A 27705-nucleotide genomic window follows, 5' to 3' on the forward strand; every position below is an offset into this window, starting at 1 on the left:
GTCAGAAGAAAAATTATACCATGTGAAAATATGGATCTATACAAAGGAATGTAGGACATTAGGAATGGTAAAAATGTGGATAAACAGATGATAAACATATTATTTAATTATTTGGATTTCATTAAAGTATAGTTAACTATTGAAACAAAAATATTAATGACTAATATGAGATTTATAACATGTAGAAGCAAAATACATTACAAAGATAGCACAGTGTCTAAGGGAAAAATGGAAGTACACTATTGTGAGATTCCTATACATGAAGTGATCTAACACAGACTGCATTAAATTAAAGATGTAGTCTATAAGTTCTAAAACAACCACAAAAATAGAAAAAGAATCATAGCTATCAAACCAGCAAAGGAAATGAAATTGAATTAAAAAAAATTCAGAAGAAGACAAAAAGAGGAAGAGCAAAAAGATGAGATGGGCCGAATAGAAAACATATAGCAAGATAGATTTAAAGCTAATCATATCAATAAATTAAATGTAAATCATCTAAACCAGGGGTCAGCATACTTTTTCTGTAGAGGACCTCAGAGTAAATATTTTTGCTTTGTGGGGACATTATCTCTGTTGCAACCACTCAACTCTGCCCATCTTGGCTTAAAGGCAGCCATAGACAACAAGCAAATGAATGGGTGTGGCTGCATTTAGTCTGTGGGCCACAGTTTGTCAAGCCCTGGCCTAAATATCCCCATTAAATGACAGAGATTATCATGTTGGATAAAAATGCAAGATTCTACTATATGTTCCCTACAAAAAAAAAAAAACACTTTAAAATAAATGTTTTGACAAGTAGGTTAAAAATAAAGGATGTATAATACCAAGTATATGCTAACACAAACAAAAGAAAGAGGAACTAGTTACTATTAGAAAAGTAAATTTTTCTAAAATTTAAATATTTTCTAAAATTTAAATATTTCTAAAACTGAGCCTTGGCTCAGTTGGTTGGGTGGCTGACTCTTGATTTCTACTCAGGTCATGATTTCAGGGTCCTGGGATCCAGCCACCTGTCAGGCTCTGCTCAGCACAGTCTGCTAGAGGATTCTCAGTCTCTCTTTCCCTCTGACCCTCCCCTCAGCATGCTCGCTCTCTCTCTCTCTGGATAAATACTTTTTAAAAAAGAAAAGTAAATTTCAAAGCAAAGATAAGAGAATATTTAGAATATTAGTAAGGATAATGAACATACTTTCATAATGTTTAAGGGATCAGTCCACCAAGAGGACACAATAACCCTAAATGTTTATTCACCTAATAACAGGGTTTTAAAATTAAGCAAAAATTGATACAACAGCAAGGAGAAATAGACAAATCTATAATTAGAGTAAGAGATGTCAATAATAGGCCTTTTTTAATAATAACTGATAGAAAAATACCTGGAAAATTAGTAGAGACATATTCTATGGGAAATAATATAATCGTTTTTTAAGACAACTTATTTTTAAAAATTCATTGACCAACACTATTAACTAACATGACCTAATTGATATTTATAAAATTTATAAAATTCTCCATTTAACAGCAGAATAAACATTCTTCTCATGTACACATGGGACATTTACTAAAATAGATCATATTCTGGAGCATAAATAACTCTCAATAAATTTAAAAGTATTCAAGACATATAAAATATTTTTTCTGACCACAGTGAAATTGAAACAATTTATTAACAAAAGGTTATTTGGAAAGATCCTCAAATATTTTGAAGCTAGATAAATACTAAGTATATGCCCTTAATGTCTATGCTATGTAGATGTGTGGAGAGTCAGGCTACATGGAAAAATGAAAGATGCTGAGCCAGAGGATCTACCAGAAACATCTAAGTGTGCACACCCCCTCCATTTCATTATATCTCTGTGATCTTGGTGAAGGTACTTAACCTCTCTAAGCCTATTTCATAATCCAGTATGAATAATTATTATTATATGTTGTAAGAATTAAATGGATTAACATATAAAATGTGTTCTGTACCATGCCACCCCAGCCTATATTGGTAACAAGTGAATATTCTCTCCTTTCATCCTGAGTTTACACAGTTCTTGGCAGGACTTCAATATGTATTCTGATTCCTTAGCATTGTTTTTTTTACTGCAAAGTCTGTGTGTTTGAATAATCATCTACTTTTGCAATATATTTATTCAGTAGTTAATTCATAAATAACCTGAAGAATTAGTATTCAACCAGCAATATTTTAACTTTTGGAAAACAGTAAAATAATTTCTTTTTAGGAGATATATTTTTTAATATTATATACATACATCAAATATAAACAAATGACCTAATTACTACTTCCTGAAATTCCCTTGCTTATAGGGATTGTCAGTAATGAGTCATTATGTTACAACATGGTGTTTGGCTCCATAGACAGAAAATTATCGCAGAATCAATCACAAATATCTGACTTGGAAAATAATGAAAAGACAGAATTTTGCACATCAGTATTAGACACAGGTGTTATAAAATACTATGCATTTCAACACAAATACAAAGGGAATTAAAAACAACATACTCAGAGTGCTCTAGAGTCATCAGGAAGTCTTCACCAAGGAGGGGTTTGAGGTAATGGGAGATATGGGTAAATAAAAAGCAAAAAAAATAAAAATAAAAAACAAAAAAAATGAAATGTGTACAGAGATAACAATCTATTTTACTTTAACTCCTAAGATCATATATTATTCATTCTTTGGTTTTAGAAATCAGAATTTTCCCATGATTATTAAAATTGCTATTAGTTACTATATAAAGTGGTTTATATTTTACATAAGCACCATCACCACATTGATTTATTTTGCATAGACATGTTTTCCCACCTAAGTTTTTTTTTTTAATCTAAGGTAATTTTTTTTCAAGGTTTTATTTATTTCTTTGAGAAAGCAAGCCAGTGAGAGAGAGAACAGGAGCAGGGGGAGGGGCAGAGGGAGAGGAAAAAGCAGACCCCCTGCTTGAGCAGGGAGCCCAGCTCCATACCAGGACCCCAGGACCATGACCTGAGCTGAAGGCAGACTCTTTATCAACTGAGCCACCCAGGTGCCTCTATCTAAGATATTTTAAAGAGCTTATATCAACATATAAAAAACATAAACACAATAATTTGGCATGAATTCATCTCAATGACAATACACTGGCTTAAAAAAATCATTAGGGGGCACCTAGGTGGCTTAGTGGGTTAAGCCTCTACCTCCTGCTCAGGTCATGGGTCCTGGGATCCAGCCCCGCATCGGGCTCTCTGCTCAGCAGGGAGCCTGCTTCCCCATCTCTCTCCGCCTACTTGTGATCTCTCTCTGTCAAATAAACAAACTCTTAAAAAAAAAAATTTTTTTTTCTAAAAAATATTTTAAAAAAATCATTATGTTTGTTTGCTCATCATTTTGTTCAAACCGTTCACATTATGAAGGAATCAGTAGTATCATCTTTCTATGCTACAGTGTCAACACATTCAGATGGCCTTTTGCATGCATTGCAACTTCCTTAAATGTTTAGAAATCCCACCTGAAACTCGTTACTTTGCTTCTCTTTCTCTGGTTGTCCAAATTTAAAAATCAACTCAGTAATAGTAAATCACTCTTCTCTTTTCTGTCTACATGCTTTTTATTTCCCACCTTCCTTCTATTCCTTTTATTTCTAATTTTTTAAAGATTTTATTTATCTATTTATCAGAGAGAGAGAAAGAACACGTTTGCTACCAAGTAGGGGGAACAGCCGGCAGAAGGAGAAGCAGACTCCCTGTTGAGCAAGGAGCCCCACACAGGACTAGATCCAAGGACCCTGGGATCATGACCTGAGTCAAAGGCAAACACTTAATCGACTGAGCCACCCACGCTTCCATTTCCTCCTATTCTTTTTTTCCCTCTCTCTTTACCTACAGTAGTTGGTTCCAAGGAATAATTTAGGGGCAAGAAGGACTTGCTACCTGACTTGCTACTTGATTCGTTCAGTCTATCAGCTACCTCCTTTTCTTCCCTGAATACTTTCAGGTTTCATCCTCTTCTAGGGATTCTGATTTCCTACACAGCCTCCTCCCCATAATTAACTAAAAAAAAATTTTAAGGAGTCCTTCTTTCGTCATCTAATTTATAGTTTGTCCTGTCCCATCTAGTCTGCATATATTCTTATTCTCTTAATTCAAGCAATCTGTCCATATTTTGAAAGATGTCTTTTTGTCCTAAAACAACTATTTGGCTCTACCAATTAGCCACACAAGGAATTTTTTTTGGAACGCTTGATATTTTAGTACCTCAGCACACATTTTTCTTGAGCTTCTCAAAAAATGTTTTATTTAGTTGTGTTTTTTAATAGTGTCAAGGTATCTTGTGGGCTATTAACTCTTAAAGTTATACCTTGCAAGTTTTTTAAATGTTTTGCATTTGATATCCTCCTTTCATGTATTCCTTTCTATTCCATTGTGGTTGGAGCACTGTGTCGGAATCAAATGGGGAAAGTACAAGTCAGGTGGGAGAAGTCCAGGGCTGCTGTAGATGGTGTGCTTGCCTTGTGCCCAACACAGTCATGCGGGCCAAGAGTGAAAAGGGAGCTGGAATCCAGCCAGTGCTCTGCCCACCAGGTGCCGTGCTCATCATGAGGCTATGTTCATCTAAGGAAGGGATGCTTTGTCAGTTCACACAAAGGTGTCACATGGGCTGGTGGTGACCCAAGTGAAGATCATGTATAGGAATTTTTATTTTATACTAACACCCTGAGAAACCATTAAGAGGGAGTAACATAATCCAATTTGCATTTTGTAAAGAACACCCTGCTGGGTGGATCATGAATTGGAGAGAAGAAGGAATGGAAGAAGTAAGGAGGCCAGTGGAGAGGTGATGGTGGCCAGAACTAGAGTGTTAGGAATAGAAATGAAAAGAAATGAATGGATTCAAGACATCTTTTGGAGACAACGTGAATAGAACTTGGTGTTGGATTAAGGGTAAAGGATAAAAATGATGCCCCAGTTGCTGACCTGAATAACTAGATGGAATGTGGTTACTGTGTCTTGACTGGGGAAGGAACAGGTGGGGAGGGATTGTATCTAGGTTTCTGGTTCAGACCGTTTATTTGAGACACCTGTGCTATATCTCAATGGCTAGCAGGAGCTGGGTAGATGTAAGTACCTGGAATTTAGAAGAACATCTGTTTTTTGTTTGTTTTTTCCTGCATGCCCTGAGGCTTCGTTGCCTTTAGGAGTCTGAGAAAAACACATTTGAGCAATGCTATCATGTTCCTAAATGATCCTTAGCATCCTTTTTCTCAAACAATCCAGAAACTTATTTTGAAAGAGCCAAAATAACTCCTTGCATTGAGTACAAACATAATTGTTTTGCCTTGGAGGAAATGCTTAGTACTATAACAGTATGATAAACATGACTGACCCCACACTGGGGCTAGTCTTTTACCTGTATTTTATTTAATTTAAAGGACTTTATGTAAACTTTCTTAGCAAATTTTCTGTTTCCTGGTACCCTGACTTCAGTGTTTCCCTGAGAAATTCACGTTGACCTCTTTCTTCCTCTCATAGTGGTGTGAATCACAGTAAGTCAAGTCTGACAATTATTCTTGCCAGTTATCTGGCATTTACTCCCTCTAGGAATTTATAATCATGGCGCAATGTAAATCTAGAATCAGCCTGTCACTGAGATGCTCTAATCTCACTAGATGAACGACCAGGCCTAAATGACTCCAGTACTCAGAGATTTGTTCTCTCTTGCTAGGCAGAGCCAAAAGCAATGGTTAAAAACCACAGGGAGAGAGACGTTGGCTCAGCTAAAGGAAAAACTGCCTAACGCTTAGCACTGTCTGAAGATGGAGGTACTTGCTGGGAAGGAGTGAGTTATGGTTTCTAGTGGTGTTGAGGCATAGGGCAGACAATTGTTTTGATGCAATCAGTCTATCTGTAGGAGAGACTGAAGAGTCAGAGCACAGAAGTCATCTCCACTGACTATTGAATCCCCGCTCATGCTAGAGCATGAGCTTTATACAGATGTTTTGTCCCGTTTATCCTCATAACAACTCCCAAGGGAACCAGTTGTAACTCTACCAGGAGAGGTTACAGTCACAATTTAAGATTATATAGTTAGAATGTGGCAGAGCCAGGGTTTAGAGCCAGGATTTAAACTCAACTTCATTTGAATCCAAAGCCCTTGCTTTTCTTTCCACAATTCACAGAAGCTTGAGAAATGGAACCAGGGGGTTTCTAATGTCCCTTCCAGTGCTGCGGTTCTGTATAAGTACAACATGAATACAAGGCATCCCCGACTTGACTGTGTTTTCCTTAATCATCCTTCTGGCCTCTATCATGTTAAAATGATAATTTGTGACTCTCAAACTTTCTGGGATCACCATGAAGAGAAGACCATTGAAAAATCAACATTTGTACTTTGTATCCCCACTGAGCTTTCAGTGGAATGTAGTCTAAGTCCTCCAAATCTTTTTTTTTTTTTTTTTCTTATAGGGTTTCTGGGAGGGACTGAGTTTATAATACAAATATACAGAAGACTAAGCCCTTAATATTTCTGAAAACTGTCATAATATATGGTCCTAACTTCTCTACTCATTTTACAGGTCTCAGAAGGTCTTAGAAGATCTTGAAATATTTGACCTAAGGTCAATTTTTCTGGCCTAAGTTCTGAGTCAGATTATTTTTAAATATTAGAATTTAAAAATTAGATTCATTAAAAAATTAATATTAAAATTATTTTTTTTAAATTAGAGTCTGAAAATAAGCTTGATTTACTCATCTTACGGTCAAATGCCTTTATATGTGTGTTAAATGCTGTTTTCTAGATTGAAGCTGAGCTGGCCAAGGAAAGAGCCCGACATTTAGTTGAATTTGAGAAGCAAGCTCTGCTTTTTAAGGAAGAAGCTAAACTGGAACTTGATATTGAAAAGGAAAAACACCAAGAAATAATCCAAAAGTATAAGAAAGAACAAGAGGAACTACAAACAAAGGTCTGTGATCATGATGTTCATTGTTATTTAATGGATTTGAAATTATAGATGTTGGTTATTTCCTTCTAAGAACATTGTACAGTATTTTTAACTCAAGGAACATTCTTCAGGTTCATTGTGCCTTGGTTTTAACCACATAGGTGGAAGGGTTCGGATAGTCTACAGAATGAATAGCTGAGATAAATCCTATAAGCATATAATACAACTACTAATGGAATTTTTTCTACAGAACTTTTTTAAGAGATTTTTTTTATTTATTTGAGAGATAGAGAGATCACAAATGGGGGTGGGGGGGAGGAGAAGCAGACTCCCCGCTGGGCAGGAAGTGCAGTGCACTAAGGGCTGGACTGCAGGACCCTGGGATCATGACCTGAGCCAGAAGTCTGATGCTTAACCTACTGAGACACCTAAGTGCCCCCAAATAAACCTACTTTTAAAACAACATAAATTAGGGACATTAGCATGGCTTAGTCAGTTAAGCATCTGACTTTGGCTCAGGTCATGATTTTAGGGTCCTGGGATCCAGCCCCAGGTTTGGCTCAGCTCTCCATGGACAGTCTGCTTCTCCCTCACTGTCTGCGCCTCCCCTCACTTCATGCTCCCTCTCTCTTTCAAATAAATAAAATCTTTAAAATAAATAAAAATAAAAGAGCATAAATTACATAACTAATAATTAGCATGGTTAGATATTCCAATACCTCAAATATCCAACATCAAATGATAATGATAATGATAATTAACATTTTATTTACAACTAAAGCTAACAACTAAAGCCTATCTCTTTCAATTGCGAATATTTCCAATTCTAGATATTTTTGAATGAAGGGAAATATTTTAAGAACATAATCCTCCTTCATAATTTCTGAAACGGTATGTCCTAAACAAAAATTTTTTAAAGATTTCATTTTAAAGTAATTTCTACACCCAGTATGGGGCACGAGCTCACAACCCCAAGATCAAGTCCCATGCTCTGCCAACTGAACCGTCCAGAAGCCCCCTAGCCATAATCTAAGGTTTTGTTTAGGTTGCCATGTTATTATAAGACCTCAGTGTCATATATATGCATGTTTTTGTGTATATGCATATGTTTGTGTGTATGTATATGTGTGTGTATTAACCAAGACCCAGTGGGGAAATCATACTTTGAGTAAACTCACTAACAGTCTGTGTAAATTAAGTATCAAATGAGAGTTAATGGCCTCTACAGGTGTAGAAGAGATACAGTACAGCCTTGCCTTCTCTTTTTTTTTTTTCTCTCTCTCTTTTTTAAAGAGATTTTATTTATTTTATTTTATTTATTTATTTTTATTTTTTTATTTTATTTTATTTATTTATTTTTTTATTTGGCATTTTATTTATTTATTTATTTGGCAGAAAGAGAGGAGAGAGCACAAGCAGGGGGAGCAGCAGAGGGAGAGGGAGAAGCAGGCTCTCCACTGAGCAGGGAGCCCAACGCAGGGCTCGATCCCAGGACCCTGGGATCATGACCTGAGCTGAAGGCAGACACCCAGGCACCCCCGGTACAGCCTTTTCAATAGCACTGTGAATGATAAGCAGGGCCAGCTACGTGACTATATGACAAGTACAGTATCACAGGGCCCCACACTCAAATAAATGGCCTCATGCCCCTTGGGTTTAATGCTCTGCAAATGTTGTCTTGAAATTCTTAATAATTTCATCTTTGAATTTGTGTTTTGTAAATAATGTTCTGTTGGGACAATGGTCCATTTGCTGGGAACTTAAAGTCTCAGCTCACCCAAATTTCTACCTCTTCTAGACTAGTTTTCTCCAAGAAGGGGCCTCTTAAGGCAGGGATTGCCAAGGGTTATGGTTTTTCAAAAGAAGTCATAAACCCAGATTTTGTAAGTAAATTCTCTTGATTTTTAAAAGCTGACTCCCTTTTTGAAGAGATCAAAACACATTTGTGGCTCTGTGAGTCTTCTCTCCTGAGGATAACCTGATCTAGTTCAGTGTCAACTCTCCTCTTAATGATGGAAACTACTGCTCAGACCTAGCAATGATCTTCTTCCTTCCTGGATTAATTGAATATAATGGAATATTAATTTAATTTTTGAAGTTACTAAGTGTGAATAGATTTCTTACAGAAGTTCCTCTTAATGTAAATTTAACATTTGAAACAGATTTGGGGTACATAACACTTAAGTAATAGTTCACAAAATCCTTGGAACTTTGTTCTCTGAATGTTTTCCAGATTCTTCATGGACTGGTTTCTGGTTCTACTAATATTTATAATATGATGATATTCATAGCATAAATAATGAGGATATATTTCATCAGAAGCAGCTTTGCTCTTTCTGGTTTGTTTTCTGTTCTTTGTTTTGTTTTTTAAGGAGAAAGAAAACAAGCAGCCTTTTCCCTTCTAAAGCTCCCATGACTCTCAGGAAAAGCTGTTCATCTTCTCTCATCTCTTTCTCTCTCATTCTCTCATCTCTTTATCTAGAGGTACCACCTACAGAGACAGTATATTTTCAAACTGTTCTGGTAGTCTCTAGAATTGCACAGTCTAATATGTTAGCCATGAGTGGCAACTATAATTTCAATTAATTAAAATTTTAAAAAAATTTAAAATTTGGTTCCTCAGTCACATTAGCCACATTTTAAATGCTCACCAGTTAGTACTGGCAAACCAAAGCCTATTGAGTGCCTCTCTTCCCAACTCAGCAATTGGTGATGTCACCTTGGAATTGGCCATGGTGAGAATATTTATACTGTGGAGACTAGATACAAATCTGGCTTTTGTGTGTATGTGAATCAGTTGCTAAACATATATTGACACAGTACTGTCAGTAGGCACCTGTGGCTAGTGGCTACCATATTGGACATCACAGAATATCTCTGTCATCACAGAAAGTTCTACTGGGCAGTGCTGCTCTAGAAGGTGAAGTGTCTGGGGTACCTCCAGTCATTTTTTTATAAGAAAAAAAATATATCAAATGAAAACTTTTATTGCTCTGATATGAGTAGAATATAACTGTGGTGTTCACTACATGCATCCCCAAACATCAGGCATTTCTAGGTCCCAAAGCCACCCCATACTGAATCCAGACCTGGATCAAGACTTGAGCTGTCCTTGGTAGCTCAATCCAGACACAGATTTATATATTTCCTAGGATGCCCAAGTGATTAATATGCAATTCCATTTAAAGTGATAAAAATACATTTTAGTCTTAACTTTTAAGAAGAAAATCTTGGAGGCCTATATAATGTCATAGGATTTATTTTCATTTGATCAGACAAGTACACTGATTATTTAGAATAAACCTCTTAGAACCTTAAGAACTCTGTGGTTACCTAGAGATATTGCCTACAACCTAATACAAGATATTATCTTACAGATATCAGACTTAATCACAGGTGCTACCAGAAAGCTAAGGCTGGAAGTGGCCACCCTTGAAGAAAAACTCCGTGAATCTTGTATCCGCTACACTGAAGATTCTGAGTCAAAGGAGAAAGAAATAAAAAACCTGAAAAATGTGGTTGCAGAATATGAATCCCGCTTGGAGAAGGAAATTGCTAGTAATGATTCTGTTTCGGAGGACTTGAGGAAGGAAATGCAGCAGAAGTCAGATGAGCTAGAAAGAGTAATGCTGGCACAAACACAGCTGATACAGCAGTTTAAGGAGTCCCAGGAACAGGTAGGGAGCAGAGGACGGTGGCATCCCATTAGTGAAAGAGCACGCATTCTTTCCCAAAGCTAGACAAGCAGACAGAAACATGAAAGGCAGCTTGGTGTCACTTAAAAAAGAGTTGGGGACTATGAGTCAGGGACTTGGAATTACATACTGGTTGTGTTCTTATCTAGGCAGTCACTTAACCTCTCTGCACCTGGCTTCCTTTTCTATAAAATGAATTACTACATAATCTCTATGGTTTCCTGGCACCCAGTTCTACTCTGTTGTAAATGACCATTTAAAACTTCGGAGACTAGAAATCTTTGTGTATGTATGCCTTATTTGTTTGGACATTAAATCTTTGCTAAAGAAACTTTTAGAGCACCCGCTGCTTAAGTTCAAAAATAATTTGGACAATATATTTTATTTTGTTTTTTAAGATATTTATTTATTAATTTGGGAGAGAGAGAGAGAGCGTGAGCGGGGTTGGGGGAGGAGAGAGGGACAGAGGGACGGGCAGACTCCCTGCTGAGCAGAGAGCCCAGATGTGGGGCTCTATCCTAGGACCCTGAGATCATGACCTGAGCCAAAGGCAGACACTTAACTGTCTGAGCCACCTGGGAACCCTGGGACAATATACTTTAAAAGTAATTTCTCTTTGGGCTTTATCTTTCTGTCAACCTAAACTATAAGGTAATTTACATGTGTTGGTCTTCTTTCTTATGTATGCATGATTATTTCAGCAATGTTTTTATTTAAACTGGAATAGACTTATTTTGATTTGAGTATTTTTCCTAAAAAAGTCTTATTTCTGAACTGCTAAGCAGTTTAGGTCACACAGCATGAAGGAGCCAAGATTCATATTCAAGTTTCCATGATACAATGTTTCCCATTTCAGGAAACCTGAATTCTAGTGATTCTGCTTCTAAATTTCAAAGTGACCCTCAGGCTTAGCACTCAGCATCTCCAGGTTTCATTTCATTTCCTTCCTTCCTTCCTTCCTTCCTTCTGTCCTTCTTTCCTTCCTTTTAAAATAACACTAAGCACACTACTTACCTCTCCAGATGTTTAGGGGGTCAACTGAGAGTCTCCTGCTGACATGCAGCAGCACAGCCTCCCTGATAAAAGGAGCTGCTTCACAGGCCAGGCAGGAGGGGGAAGGGAGAGCACACATGGACTCAGTTCCACTGAAGAGACCCTAAGGAGAGAGGCGATGTGGGTTTGCTTCAGGTGAGACAGCATCAGTGAAGCTCTAGAGAAGGAACGGCAGGTTAAGGGAAAGAAAGGTCAAGGCAATTAGACCAGCAGGTTTTCTAACTCTTAAATCACCAAAGAAATGGCAATATGGAAAGTAAGGGGTAACCTGTAAACTAGGACAAGCAGAAGAAATAGAAAGGTTGAATCCAGTAAATATATACTGAGCCTCTGTGTAGACACCAGGCACTGTGCTAGGCCCTATATCCACAATTATGAACAAGACTGACGACTGTCATTTCATGCTTTCGAAGAAAAATTTAAAGACAATCTTATATGAGTAATTAAATTGACATCCAGGGGCACCTAGGTGGCTCAGTTGGTTAAGCATCTGACTCTTGATTTTGACTCAGGTCATGATCTCAGGGTCATGAGATCGAGCCCCGCATCAGGTCCTGCACTGATGTATGTGCTTGCTTAAGATCCTCTCTCTCCCTCTCCCTCTGCCTCTCCCCGACTCCCTCTCAAAAAAAAAAAAAAAAAAAAAAATTAAATTGACATCCAGAGGAAAGAATGACCTAAACCAAGACTTAACATATAAAAAGCATAGACTAAAGTCCTAAAAATTGGCCTTAAGGACCTGTATTTGTTATCCCTTGCTGCACAATAAATTATTCTCAAATTCAGTAGTTTCAAATAACAAACACTTCCTTCTCTAGAGCTTCACTGCTGCTGTCTCACTTGAAGCAAACCCACATCGCCTCTCTCCTTAGGGTCTCTTCAGTGGAACTGAGTCCATATGTGCTCTTCCTTCCCCCTCCTGCCTGGCCTGTGAAGCAGCTCCTTTTATCAGGGAGGCTGTGCTGCTGCATGTCAGCAGGAGACTCTCAGTTGACCCCCTAAACATCTGGAGAGGTAAGTAGTGTGCTTAGTGTTATTTTGAAAGTCATAGTTTCTGTGGGTCAGGATCTGAATGTGGCTTAGCTGGGTACATCTGGCTTAAAACCTCTCATGAGGTAGGTGTCAGGGGATCAGGGGTACAATTTTGTCTGAAGGCTCAGCTAGAGGAGGATTTGTTCCCATGCTCACTTTGTGGTTGTTAGCAGGATTCATTTTATTATGGCTGTTGTTGGCTATTGGTCAGAGGACTCCCTCAGTTCCTCGCAATAAGGACCTTCTCCATAGAACAACTTACACATGGAGCTGACTTCCGTCAGAGCAAGCAAGCTGGCAAGACTGAGAGTGCAAGAGAGGGTGTCACAGTCTTTAACCTAATCCCAGTGCTTCTGCTAAATTCTGTTCATTATAAATGAGTCAGTTAAGTCCAGCCTGCATTCAAGGCAAAGGGATTGCACAAGGGGGTGAATAAGCAAGAGGGCGGGGATAACTGGGGGCCATTCTGGAGGCTGCCAGTCTCAGAGGCACTAGAGGTAACTTTGGCAAGAGAAACTAGATTAAAAGTGAAGAGTGAATTTCTTTTTCAGACAAAGGGAGCTAGATGTGAAGCCCTTCCTGCTCATTAGTTGTAAAAGGAAGCCCCTTAGACATGGAGTTTGTTTGTTTGTGTTTTTAATGCACAGTTTTGAAATATACAAGACACTGGTTTGGCCCATAAACAATCATTGATCATTACTGGGGAATAGAAGGGGATCATTCTAAAAGTAAAGTTACCTAAGGATAATCCTGGGAACAGACTTCCTTTAGCTAGGGTGGGAGGAAGGAAGGTAGATTAGATTTTCCATTAGAAGTTAAATAATTACCATTGAACTGTAAGAGTAACTAACTAAGGCTGGTTCTCTGGTTAAGCATGCCAAAGTCCAGAATATTCTTATGAAAAAGAGGAAATGAGACAATAAAAGTGATAGGATTTATGAGCCAGAAAGAATAGAGGTGGTAGTATGTAAAGTGAAAAACACTATGATTTTGAGCATACATTCCAGACACTTGAAATTTCTCAGATATTAGAGAAATAAAGAAACATTGAAGTGAAGAGCAAATCTTCATTAGAATGAAAGTAAATTAATGGTCTAATAAGGAAGGTAATTAAGGACAGGAAAGCCCTATTCTCTTTCAAGGGGTCAGACAATGGGTGGACTTTGCTTTTAATTGTTTGAAGAATGTTCTCAAGGATAGGAGGAAAGCCAGAGCCTCTAAAGGGCAAATGGGCATCCCTGCGTGAATTATTGGAGAGTGTCCACAGAGACAATGGGGTCAAGAAGGTGAAGCAACGAGAGGTGCAGGTGAATAAGAGGAAAAAATGGAATGTAAAACTGAATGGGAAATGTGAATGAGAAAAGAGGGCCCATGAAAATTTTTCAGAGGGAGAAGACACACATAAAAAAAATTGAAATAATTTTTTTAAGATTTTATTTATTTATTTAACAGAGAGAACACAAGCAGAGGGAGCAGCAGAGGGAGAGGAACAAGTAGGCTCCCTGCTGAGCAGGGAACCAGATCCAGGGCTCCATCCTAGGACCCTGGGATCATAACCTGAGCTGGAGGCAGAGGCTTAAATAACTGAGCCACCCAGGCATCCCTGAAATATTTTTTTAAGGGAGAAAGAAGTCATAAAAGAAACTTACTATGTTAGAGAACAGAACATCATCAATTAAAACCAGGTTAAAATAAGATCACATGCTTCTCGCTGCCAATTTTCCTTCCTACTAGCTTTATATGAGTCCTGTCAAACAGTGTGGCCCTGCCCCACCCCACTGTCAGGGGTCTTGTTGTAATCCAGAGGAAGAATGTGGTAAATCCAAAAGTTTTAAAATCTATCAATTTTTCTGATCATCTAATGAAACTCAAAGGCATTCAAAGATAAAAAGGAATGCTCTTGGTTAAACACGGAAAATTGAATAAATATGTTTATCTATGCTTCATCTCAAAACAGCACTAAAATGATGACAGTGTGAATACATCCATAAGGAAAAGAGAACAGGAGAGGAAGGAGTTGACATCAGATGAAAGAGATGTTGACCAAATTTTGGAAAATAATTCAGAAGTAATTAGTAGACTGTAGGATGTTGAAACCTAATGCCTGTGGGGATTGGGGTGAACCCCTAAAAGGATTATGTGACACAACCCTGGAAAGGCTCAGGAATTGGAGATACCAGAACCTTCTGAAAGAGAGAAGAGTGGATCCGAAAATGGGATTGTATGAATGTAAAAGGAACAGATAGATCCTCATATGCCCTCCCTAACCCCTAAGCAACCCTCACTCACCATTCTGGCAGGATACCGAAGATTTATATTCTGGAAAAACTGAATGTGAGAGGCTTTGGACCTGAGGTTACAGAACAGCAGAATGTGGGAGAAGGCTGGAATGAAAGTCTTTATCTTGAAGAGTGAGACCTCCTTTTCCACTTTACCCATTAACTTCCCAGAACACAGACAACTAAGTTTATATATCAACAGCTAGGAAATTGGAAGTGCCCTCTCTGGAGAAATGAGATGGCTCAAAAGACAAGACAAGACAAGACCTATGGATCCTGATAATTGGGGTCTCCCAGTGCAATGACGATAGTCACATCTTATCTACCCACTAAGAAGTATAGCAAATCAATAAGCCCCCACGTAAACTCTCACGTAGCTTCCAATAACATTTTGGAGACTCATTTTTAAAAACATGAACAGCCAAAAGACCACCAAAAGTTTTAGACATACCTCTAATCTGAGACAGAAACAAAGATCAAACAGATAAGCAAAAAAGAACTCAGAAGAAAAAGATACAAAATAATGCAGGGAGCAAATGTGAGCTTCAAAAAAGAGCATAATTAATATCCTCAGAGAGAAAAGAAAAAATATTGCATCCCTAGAACATGAGGAGGAGGCTATGAGTAAAGAGTAAGAGTAACTATTAAGATATAAGAGCTGAAGTAAAAAAGTCAATACTTGGGTTAGATGATAAAGATGAATAAATTTTCCAGAAAGTAGAAGAAAGCGAGGATGTGGAGAAAGGGGAACCCTGCTACACTGTTGGTAGGAATGCAAGCTGGTGCAACCACTCTGGAAAACAGCACGGAAGTTCCTCATAAGGTTGAAAATAGAGCTACCCTACGAGCCAGCAATCGCACTACTGGATATTTACCCTAAAGATACAAATGTAGTGATCCGAAGGGGCATGTGCACCCGAATGTTTATAGCAGCAATGTCCACAATAGCCAATCTATGGAAAGAATCTAGATGTCCATCAACAGAAGAATGGATAAAGAGGATGTAGTGTGTGTGTGTGTGTATATACATATATATGAACACTATGCAGCCATCAAAAGAAATGAAATCTTGCCATTTGGATGGAACTAAAGGGTATTATGCTGAGCGAAATAAGTCAATCAGAGAAAGACAATTATCATATGATCTCTCTAATATGAGGAATTTGAAAGGCAGGGCGGGAGGTTGTGGGGCGGTAGAAAAGGAAAAAATGAAATAAGATGGGATCGGGAGGGAGACAAACCATAAGAGACTCACAAACTGAGGATTGCTTGGCAGTGGGGAGGTAGGGATAGGGTGACTGGGTTATGGACACTGGGGAGAGTATGTGCTATGGTGAGTGCTGTGAAATGTTTAAGCCTGATGATTCACAGTCCTGTACCCCTGGGGCAAATAATACATTATTTGTTAATAAAAATAAAAAATAAAAAATAAAAAAATAAAATAAAACTAAAAGGCAAAAAAAAAAAAGTAGAAGAAAAAAGCAGAAATGGAGAAAAGAAAAGAAAATTAGAAGAGATTTGGAAAGAAAGAAGAGAGAAAGTAGAAGAAAGTTATCCAGAAACTAATCAAGATCATTTCCACATGCTGAAGGATATACATTTCTATAATGGATGGTAAAGCAACCACATAAAGCACTTCATCATGATATAACAATACTTAAGGATAAACATGAGTACTTAGAAAGTTTCTGGGCTGGGGGTTGGGAGGGTGGGGGGAGGGGTGTCACTTAAAAAGGATCAAGAATCCACATGGCCTCAGCATTCTTCACAATAGCTATAGAAACCAGAAGACAGTGGCTTCCACATTCTGAAGAAAAACTATTTTCAACCTAGAATTCTATAGCCTGCCAAATCAATCAAGCAAGTGTCAAATAAGGATATTCTCAGATATTAGAGTTCTCAAAAATGGTACTTCCCTTTGCAGCCTTTCTTGGGAAGTTATCAGATGATATATGACACCACAATGAGGGAACAAAAATAAGAAAGGAGAAGATACAGGAATCAGGAAGTAAGAGTTCCAACATAGGAGAGAAATGGAGAGAATCCCCAGGACAATAGTAGGGAGAAATCAAAGAATTACAGCAGGGCACCAGACTTAGAGAACAACCAGGCTGGGTTCGCCAGAAGAACGGAGGGTTTTTAGAAGTATGTTTCCAAGAACAAAGAGAAGCTGCTGGATTACCTGGAGAATTTGAACATGTTGAAAATATTTACATTTCTGTAAGTGGGTTTGACGAAAAATTAGTAATCAACACCTAGAACCCTAAGCAGATAAATAGTGGTACAATAATTAACTCTGGAAGGAAGCCATACAAGAAGGAAAATGTAACCATAGTATACTGCATGGCTCAGGTATACATAATATTTATATACTATAATCATATAAAGTAAAATATAGATTTGACTAAAAGTCATGATGGAGGTTGGGAAGATTTTCCAATAAAATTGAGAAGAAATTTCTCCCAGAAAAAGAGAAACATCTTTGGGGGGAACTGTGAAATATCTGCTAGGAATTAGAATAGGGAGCTAAATCTTCATTTTCCATTCTATGAAGCTGGTAGATAATGACTTCAAAACTAAAAAATCATGAGATAACAATAATGTTATTATTTAGGAATATGGAAATGAATATCACAGGAAACTGCTTAAAAACCTGAAAAAGGCTATTTCTGGGATGTAGGACTTGGAAGTGTGAAGGAGTGCTTTTTTTCATTATCCTGTAGTACTATTTTAATTTTTAAATATGTGTTAGATATTATTTTAATTTTAAAAATTAATTTAAAACAATGGAAAAGAGTAACTTATAAAAAGGACCTAATAGAAAGAGTGGCAGAGAATAGGATAAAAGACAGTGTTTTAGGACATGTAGTAAGGTTTTTAAAAAATAGATGCTGGGGCACCTGGGCTTGGGCAGTTAAGCATCTTACTCTTGTTTCGGCTCAGGTCATGATCTCAGGGTCATGGAATCGAGTCCCTTTTCTGACTCTGAGTTCACCACAGTCTGCTTGGGATTCTTTCCCTTTCACTGTCCTTCCCCCTCTGCCCCTCTCCCAACTCAAGTACATGCCTTCTCTCTCTCTCAGTCTACCTTTCTCTCTCAAAATAACTAATAAAATTTTTAGAAAATAAAAATAAAAAATAGATGCTAAGAAGAAAAATAGAACAAAAGGATACTTTCTGAAAGAGAGGTCCTGTGGTCAGAGGACTGACTGTCTGAGGAGATAATATTCAAGCAGACCTAAAGTGAGGACAGGAACATTCCAGGCAAAGGAAATGTGAAGTGTAAAGGCCCTGCAGCCAAGAACATCTTGGGAACCTTGGAGAAACCACAGGGAAGTCAGCAAGCATTGTTTAAGCTTAGTGAGCAAGGAGGACAGTGGTAGAAAGCAAGGTTGGAGGGACTAATTCATGTGGAGTCTATGGACTTGCAGCAAGGACTTCGGATTGTTCTCTTAGTGTGATGGAAAGCCACCTGAGATTATGAACAAGGCAGTGACATGATCTGATTTATTTCTAGAGGATAACTCTGCTGTAAGAAAATAGGTTGAAGAGAGGCAAAAATGAAAACAGAAGCACCAATTACAAAGCTCTTGAAAAGGTCTGGAAATGCATGTATGGTCAGAGTGATGAAAAGGGTGAGAAGTGGCCAGATTCAGGATATATTTTCAAGGTAAAGGCAACAGAAATTGCTGATAGGTTGGCTGATGTGAAAGCAGAAAAGGAATCAAGGAGGACGCCAAAGTTTGGAATGTCAGCAACGAAGTGAGTGAAAGTCCCATTTACCGAGATGGGAAACAATAGGAAAGGAATGCAACTGGGGAGGAATATCAAGAATTTGATTTGGCAAAAAATAATCTTAATGTGTCTATTAGATATCCAGATGGAGGTATTAAATGGGCAGTATGCTCATGGGAAGGCTGACTAGAGATTGATTTTGAGACAACCACATGTAGCTGATACTTAAGTCTTGGTACTGAATGAGATCCCAGGAAATTGAGATAATAGAGGGTTGAGAACAGGCACTCCAACTTTTAGAGACTGCAAGGAGGAGAATCCAACAATGGCGTCAGAGAAGGAATGTCTAATGAGGAGGAAAGCTGGAAAATACCAGCAAGGACTCTAAGGAGAAAAAGAATTTAAAGAAGGGAGCACGCAACTTCTATGGGGCCACAGTCCCTTATACAAAACGTTGGTTTCAGATAGGTTTTGAAATTCAAATTATTTCGTATTTTAGAAAATTAGTAAATTACCTATGCCCCCAGAGATCTAGGGCGGGCCCTCTCACGCAATGACATCAATATTTCTGCAGCAAAGCATAGGAATAGCCCCACTGAGTGAAATAAAGATTATCAGTCCAATTAGATTTTGTTACCAAATATTATGAGTTACACAAATTTTTCTTCTCAGAGGTTGGTGGATGTCAAAATTTTGGCTAATGGATTGTAGGTGTGTACTTGCTTTCTTGACAGTAGCTATTTTTGTTGGTTTTGTTCATTCACCTAATCATCTCTTGGCATCTTGGATATGATTTTGTTTAGAAAACAAAAAAGGAGAGTGCATGAGGTTGCTCTGTAGGGTTACAGACACAGAGAGGTGATAGGAAAAAGTGAAGGAAGAATTTTCCCCACACTATCTACAGTGATTACTTTCTGGAGGGTAGGAAGAGATGGCAGGGTTTCACTACTTATATTTTTCAAAAATTTGGGGATCATGGATGACTTTAAAACTTTTGGGGGTTTTTAAAATTTTTTTTAAAGAGAATATCTATTAAAAAGGAAAACTCATTTATTTAGGAAAGTTTACTAATAAATCTGGCAACAATGGATATATGTAAACTCAAGATTAAATTTGAGGAATACATGTTGTTTGCAAACACAGATAGCTTTTTTTTTTGTGAGAGGGATTTGCTTAGTTTTGGGATGTGCATATTCTATATTTACATATTCAATTGATATAGATAAAATGGTACATATTTCTCTGGTAATCCCATTTATGAGCAAACAAAGTACCAGTTAGTATATCAACCAATGAGTAGTTCTCAACTTTGGGACCAAATACAATTAGAACATCTGAATCTCTTCTCTAACCTTTGGCTCCCCAGGGAGCAGGGGGAGAACTGGGGAAGCTTTTAGGAGTAAGGGGCTATTCCTAGGGTCAGCTGGCAGGGAGGATGGGTGGCAGCCTGAGAACCTTAATGATGGGGCATGGGACAGACAGGAGTGTGGTGGTCAGACTGAGAAGCTTCAGCAGTGGAGAGGGAGAGCTAAAAAAGACTGCCTTTTACACATCGGAGACAGTTTGTCCTGATGCAAAGTATAGATGCCAGAAAATTGACAGAATGAGAAAAAAATTGTTTCTGTTGTACTGAATTAATATCAATTAAATTCCTAGTAGATTATTGACCTAGAACAATGAATCCTGAACTCTGTGCCTTCATGGGCTCTTTCTCCTCCTTCAGAAAATCTGCTCTTGAAGCATAGTAGTCCAAGGAATTATTTCCCTGCTTCTACTTCTGTTTTGGTGTATTAGCGGTAGCGATTTCACAGTGCCCATTATGTTTGTGAGTATAGGAGTGCAATTTTTTTTTAAAAGATTTTATTTATTTATTTGACAGACAGAGATCACAAGTAGGCAGAGAGGCAGGCAGAGAGAGAGGAGGAAGCAGGCTCCCTGCCGAGCAGAGAGCCTGATGTGGGGCTCGATTCCAGGACCCTGGGATCATGACCTGAGACGAAGGCAGAGGCTTTAACCCCCTGACCCACCCAGGTGCCCCTAGGAGTGCAATTTTAGAACAACTGGCCTAACATCCATCTATCTTACTTCTTTCCTGGAACTATATTCAGATTCTCATTCCTGTCTTACCAAAAGGCCATTTTCACTGTTTTTCTGCAATGTTTTGGACAGATCAGATTAGTTCACCAGAAGCCTTAAATGGAAACCTAGCTCCTACTCATTGTTCTGATTTCCACACCTTTCCCACAGTTTCCCTTTGTCTCCACTTCCCCCAGGGTTATCTCCCTTCCCCAGCCCTGAGTTGTTCAGCTATCCACTCACACCGGGACATATCTAGCCTGGGTAGATGAAAACTATAATCTGATCATTCCATGACTGGTTCAGACCTCACTGGGTATAAAGCACAAAGAAAGACACCCATCTGTGCTCATTCTTCACTGACGACTTGCTTTCCTGGCATGTTCCCCCAGTCACCAGATTCAGTCGATTGCCATAGCAAAGGGGACTCTCACCTTCAGAGTAATCAAGTTAGCCAGCAAAGCCTTTTCTTGCTTCTTCCACTGTTTTTGGAATTGAAAGCAATCCAGCTGTTGCTAAGGATGAAAATGAAAACAAACATAAAAATAAACTACACTTACATTGCAAAGAATGGGGGGAAATTTTAAAATTGGCCATTTTTTAATATTAGAAATTTCAAACAGATGGCGAGCTAATTTATATTTTCTTTTTTACATTTACTTACCCAGTGAGAGTGCAATTAAGCCATATTTTAAACCCCCTCAAAGGGCCTTCATCCGAAAATGTTATAGACCCATCTATAGATAATGCTCTTCACCATCAACAGAGCTTAAGAACCCAGAAACAGTAGTTCTTTCATGCCCAGGCCACCCTAATCAAGGGGCATATGGGATAGGAATCTCCTCTGTGAAAATAATGGCCTCCTATCCTCCCTGCCTCCCATCTTGCCCCACTTGGGGTCATTTTCCCTAGTGTTAGCAAACAGATCTTTCCTTAATGCTAAATTTGTCCATGCCAGCCCCCTGTTTGAAATAAACTTTCAATGACTCCATATGGCCCTCTGAATTAAGGTAAAACTCTCGTATTATCATGTTACTGAAGTCATCTTCAATCTGACCCTGCTCACTCTTCTCTGCCTCAGTCCTGGTCTCTCTTCCCCCTTCTGCACTCTGCACCCAAGTCCTACTAAGCTACGTGTCATCCCAAGATGTGCCTCTCCCTGTCGCACTGCCAGGCGTTTGCACTCCCTATCTACTTTGCCTTAGAAAACCTCACTGCCCCTTCTTCACCTGGCTCGTGTCTCCCTTTTCATTTTGAAATGAAAATGGGTTACAGTGGGTTACAACCCACTGAAACCATTTTATCATGCTAAGATATGGCCAAAGATAATTTTACCTGAAACATTTATAATGTTATGGCTTTGCTGATTATTCTCAAGTCTGCCCAGGATTTTCCATCTTACTACACTTCTGTCTTACATTTTCCTTATGTTGTTCAATGAAAACACACATTAAAACCCTGTAACAATACACCTTCCAAAACACAGCCCCAAAAGAGACATCTTGCCTAAATCACTGAAAGCAATCTAATCACAAGTGAATGATTCTTTTCCACACATGATGGAATTTTCCAGTAATGTGCCTTATTGACTTACTTATTGGCCCCATCCACATGTGCTCTTGTCATGCCCTGTCATACACAGTCCACCCCTGAAATAGCAATCCTCTCAACTTGATGTGTTCTATTTCCATTTTGTTACTCCATAGTTGAATAAATTATAACATCTGAATTGCCTATTGTACAAAACTGAGTTGTAACCTCAATTTTAAAAGAGGATGGTAGCAGGAGTCTGGGTGGCTCAGTTGGTCAAGTGTCTGACTCTTGATTTCGGCTCAGACCATGATCTCCAGAGTTGTGAGATCAAGCCCTGTTTCGGGCTCTGCTTTGGAACCTGCTTAGGATTCTCTCTGAAGAATCCCTCTCTCTCAGCAGCCCCCCCCCCAAAAAAAAGAGGAGGTAGCAGAGGATATGCAGATATTGTGAGATTCACCTGAGATTTCACAGCGTTTGTGGCAAAGACAAAAATAGAAGTTCTAACTGCAGGCTTTTTTCAGTTCAGAGGTCCTCCTGGCTTGGAAATAATAGAAGAAAGAGAAATAGTCCTTTGTACTGGAAGCTAATAGCCTTGAAGAAGGATGAGTTCCAGAGCAGTGGGCCCCAGACCAAGATGGTCAGCAGCCCTTCCAAAGTTCAATCCGGAGTTGGCGGGCACTTTGCTCCCATTAGACTTGCTATGGGGACATCTTTGGGTTCACTCCACCTTTTCATTTCCCCCTTCAGTAGAGTGTCACTTGCCTAAAATAGCTTTTAAGTGACTTGCTTAATGGATGTTTTCCATAGAACACTGCTCCCTTCCTTTCAGACTTGAATTTAATTTTAGTAAATGGATTGAATTTTCTTTTTCTTTTAATGAGAGCTCCTGTCATCACATCACCCATCATGTTATCCTTCCATATTGGTGGACTTATTATTCATGTCACCAATTTGTTGACCTCATTAGTTAACTGCTATTCACTCTTTTATATATTCAAATAAACTTAAGTCTTTCTTACAGCTTTCTTAATCAGGGGATTTTTTATACAAAGATATTGGAAACCTCTTATATCTAATCACTTTAACACATTTTGCCAGCTAACTCACTAGTAAAGAGAAAATAATACATTGATGGTTGTGCCTTTAAAATAAAATTTAGATTATGTTTAGAAAACTTGGGCAAAACCAAATGTCTTTTTTTTTTTTTAATTGTTTCTGTGTCATAGAACAAAATGGTACCTGCTTGATATAACTAATTAGACAATTCAATTAGGCCTGGGCAGCTGAGAGCAGGGCTCTGGAAGCAGGCAAGATACTGCCACTTCAGAGCTGGGTTACTCTCTGCGAGTTACATAAGCAGTGGGGCTTCTTTGTCTTTCTTTGTCAAATATAGTTGTTGAGAGCAGGAAATGAGATAACACCTAACGTAGCAACTGATTAATCTTCTCTAGCCCTCCCTCCCTTACCTTTTCAACAAGAATTTCAGGTAGAGTTAATGAAAACCAGAAGAGAGGGCCACAAACATCATCCTTGGTCTCCAATTCCTCAAAAAACAAACAAAAACACAAACCCAAAACAAGAAGAAAACAACAACAACAAAAGAAAACCCCAACCTAACTGGAACCAAATACTTAACCCTCATGATTTTTTAAAATATGTGATTATATGGACACATATGTGTGTTACTAATATATGTAAATGATGAGACTTTGTTTGACCAGGACATGCTGCTGACTTTATAGAAAATTATGGAGCAACTGTTAATCTGGAATTGTGCCATATTCTTCAATACTGATTACCAAATTTGGAATTGAACAGAATTCTGATCATAATCACAAGAAACTCAAATACAGGAAGATACTACTTTCTTGGATACTTTGTTATTTAGTTCCACTGACAGCAGATTAGTCAGTAAAGCCTTAGGAGGATACTTCCTGCTGAGAGTCAGAGTTGGGAATGCCTTGGATAGTTTTACAAACACAATAACCTGATGGAAATTCACTTTAGTCAAAGAGTCCTATAGCACAATCATTTTAATTGTGAGCTACCTTGAAGTAGCTACGGTGAAGCTACCTTGTTTACTGTACAACCTCTTTTTTGACATCAGACAGACATGAACTTCAGGAGGTTAGAAAGGTCCAAGACTTAATTCTTACCATGGGCCTTGAAGTAATTTGGATGAATTCCATAGTTGAAAGATGGGTAACTCTTTAACTAAAACCGTAGAGTCACAGAATTGGAAGAGGCCTTAGCGATCTCTAGTCTAGTCACACATTTGAAGCTTGAATTTGCTCCAGTATATCCCAGTCACGTGAGAGTCAGCCTTTCAGAGTATCCTCTCGATAGCTCTGGCTATTAAAAAGTTATTCCTTATCTTCAACTCCATAGCGCCCTTGGCTCCAAATTCTGTTAAGAGACATTAAAAAAAAAGGTTCTGCTCAAACTCATGAGGCTGCAGACTTCTTGAGAGCAAGTATTGTATCCACTACAGCTTCTAGTGACTTGATAAATGATTGCTGAATGGAATTAAAAGCAAAAGATGTTCTTTATTTTGATATATATCTCTTTTTTAAAAAAAGATTTTATTTATTTATTTAACTGAGAGAGATCACAAGTAGGCAGAAAGGCAGGCAGAGAAGGAGGAAGCAGACTCCCTGCTGAGCAGAGAGCCCAATATGGGGCTCGATCCCAGGACCCTGGGATCATAACCTGAGCCGAAGGCAGAGGCTTTAACCCACTGAGCCACCCAGGCACCCCTATTTTGATATATATCTTACAAAATAGCAAATGATCAGTATATTTAAGTTCTACTGAGAAAGCATTGCATAAAGCAACTGATTTTATTATTTAAATATCATAGCTGATACGTTCAATTCTTTCAGTCTTATAATTCAAGCAATTTTATCTTATGTATTACAATTTACCTTCATTGTAAAATAACATACTTGCCCCTACAGGTATTAGCTATTACACATCACACATGCCAACAAGCTGAAACCCCACTAAAGTAGCCATCAGAAGTTTTGGGTTCCAGCCCTAGCCCCCCCCTACCCATCTGAGTGGTCCTGGCTCTTGTTTCCTATTCTGCAAACTCAAGGGTTGAACCAGATGTCCTCTTAAAGTTCTTTCCTGCTTCACAAATCATTCACGTTTTTGACTTGTCTGTCCCACGTGGCAGAGTATCCACAAGGACAGTGAAAGACAAGACTTCTGATTTCTGGTTCAGTTCTCTAGTTATATTGCCAATAACTCTTCATCTGTACAGTTTAAAGCTAGGGATGCATTCCCCCCTCTTTTCTCGTTTCAGAACACTTTTCTTCAGGAAACAGTGAGGAGGGAGTGTGAAGAACGCTTTGAATTGACAGAGGCTTTGAGCCAAGCCAGAGAACAGCTCCTGGAGTTCAGGAAACTCAGTGGAAGTTCACCTTTATCACCGTGTTCCCTTAGCCAGGGCAGCCTAACCTCCTCTGCTGCAGTGGTCAGTAATCAGGGAGAGAGGAGCCTTACAAGACTGAACTCTGGAAAAGGAATCAAAATCCCCAGCCTGCAGAGAGTGTCAAAACCCGCCGCTTCCCCAACCTTCCCTCAGTCCAAGAGGCTCAGTGGCTCAGGTTTGCCCACTCTCCCCCAACCCCATCCTCCCAGGGGTAGAGCATCTTCAGTAAACGAGACCAGACAAAGGCTGGCCGCCATTCTGCGGAGGAGACTGAGTCAGCAGGGATCGGTCCAGTCGGGAGCAGCTCCCCCCAGCACACCTGGTCTTCCCCAGCGGACCAGAGATGAACAGTGACTGAGGATGACAAAGGTCAAATTATTATCACAGATCAAGAATGCGTGTTTATAGATGTTTTTAATAAGATAATTGGGAAAACTAGGAATTGTGAAGCCACATTTTCTAAGAGACCTTTGAAGTTGCCACAGATAATGATGTTGTTGATATTCCAGAGGGCCAGTGTCCATATTTCTATATTGCATCTTTAGGTGTGGTCTATGAATATGCCCTTTTAGAGATCATAGGTGAAAATTTTCACTCAGGGCATCTTTGCTATGTTTTTTTTTTTTTTTGCACCATTATAAGCAGATATATTTCCACAAAAAATAGATTGTATTGGTTCTGTCAGTGTTTGTTCCTCTGTTTGTTGAGCTGAATGAGTGAAATAGATGTAATTCATATTTCCAAATAGAAAACAGAAGTACTTTAGTCCTACATTTGATAATTTCCGAAGTGTTTAATTCAAATATTCACAGAATTCATCATCATCATAGAAACCTCTTTTTTACCTCGCAGTCTAATTGGTTAATTCAATTTCTTTTTAGGCCAGAAGTAATGATAGGTAAGGTGTCCTTCAAGAAGGCAGTCTTCCCTGTGAACCTGGGACCTTCTAGGAAAAGGGACAGCAACTCCAATTCAAGAAAAAGGTGGTTTACTTTTCACTATAGAGATTATTTAAAAAACAAAACAAAACAAAAAAACAACAAAAAAAGAGCCTGGTTGACCATGAAAATATTACTTGGTAGAGATTTTCTACATTGAATGCTTTTTAGTAATCACAGTCAGATTTTTATTTGATGCTTGTATCCTTCAACCATTGGGAAAAGAACTAATTCAAGATTGTTCTATAGAGATACATAGTGCTAATTTGGGGTTCACATTTTATTACTCCCCAAGATGGGTGACTGGTTAACATATTTTCTGTTTTCAGAGTGAAAAATTAAAACCAGCAAGCAAATCAGCTATTTTAAGTTAAAAAGCTTCAGGCCCCTCCTGTTTCTTAAAACATAACTCTTTACCTTAAGCTAATGTTTGTCTGTCTTTCCCCCGCCTTGAAACTGAAACGTATTTTTCTTTCAGGACTGACTTTACTTAAATCCTTCATCTGATTCTATCAGGGACATCCGGGCTTCTTACTCCTGGATGAGAATATAGTAACATGTGAATATGGCACATTAAACTCTCCTCTATTTGGCTATCATATTGATGAGAGAATCCAAAGGCACTTGGAATCCTTCCCATCTGGAAAAAAAAAAAAGTAAAGCTACTAAGTAAATTCAGATTTATGTCTAATCTTTCAAAGGATTAGTCTAATCTACCAGTACAGTGTTTTAACCTTAAAAAAAAATTCCATATCAGGTCTGCTGATTTCTCTGACTAGTTTAAGTGAGTACGTCTTGTATTAAGACTTAGAATGCTGAGTGTTGCTTTACAGAGACCAGAATTCCTTATAATGGCATTTGAAAAGAGAATAAAACATCATAGAATAGTGACCCCCAACCATCTACTTCCAAATAAGGAATAGATGCCCAAAGAGGTCTGACTTGGCTAAAGCAGCATGGCTAATTAGTGACAAGCTAAAACCAGACCACTATTAACTGACCCCCAC

The 27705-nt window shown here is 38.4% G+C and overlaps 1 protein-coding gene across 1 annotated transcript in view; it reads left to right on the forward strand.

Annotated features, from left to right (window-relative positions):
• LEKR1 (leucine, glutamate and lysine rich 1) overlaps positions 1-26773 on the forward strand; it is a gene marked incomplete at its 5' end in the record, with an annotated part of 183857 nt that extends 157084 nt beyond the window's left edge. Inside the window, 3 exons of the mRNA XM_080825190.1 lie at positions 6778-6942; positions 10299-10598; positions 25632-26773. Of these exons, the coding sequence (XP_080681316.1) occupies positions 6778-6942; positions 10299-10598; positions 25632-26114 (948 nt within the window). The 3' untranslated portion in view covers positions 26115-26773. The remainder of the gene's footprint in view (positions 1-6777; positions 6943-10298; positions 10599-25631) is intronic.
• Positions 26774-27705: the final 932 nt, after the last annotated feature.

Source organism: Martes martes (genome assembly GCF_963455335.1).
Source record: "Martes martes genome assembly, chromosome: 1".
NCBI classification, from domain to species: domain Eukaryota; kingdom Metazoa; phylum Chordata; class Mammalia; order Carnivora; family Mustelidae; genus Martes; species Martes martes.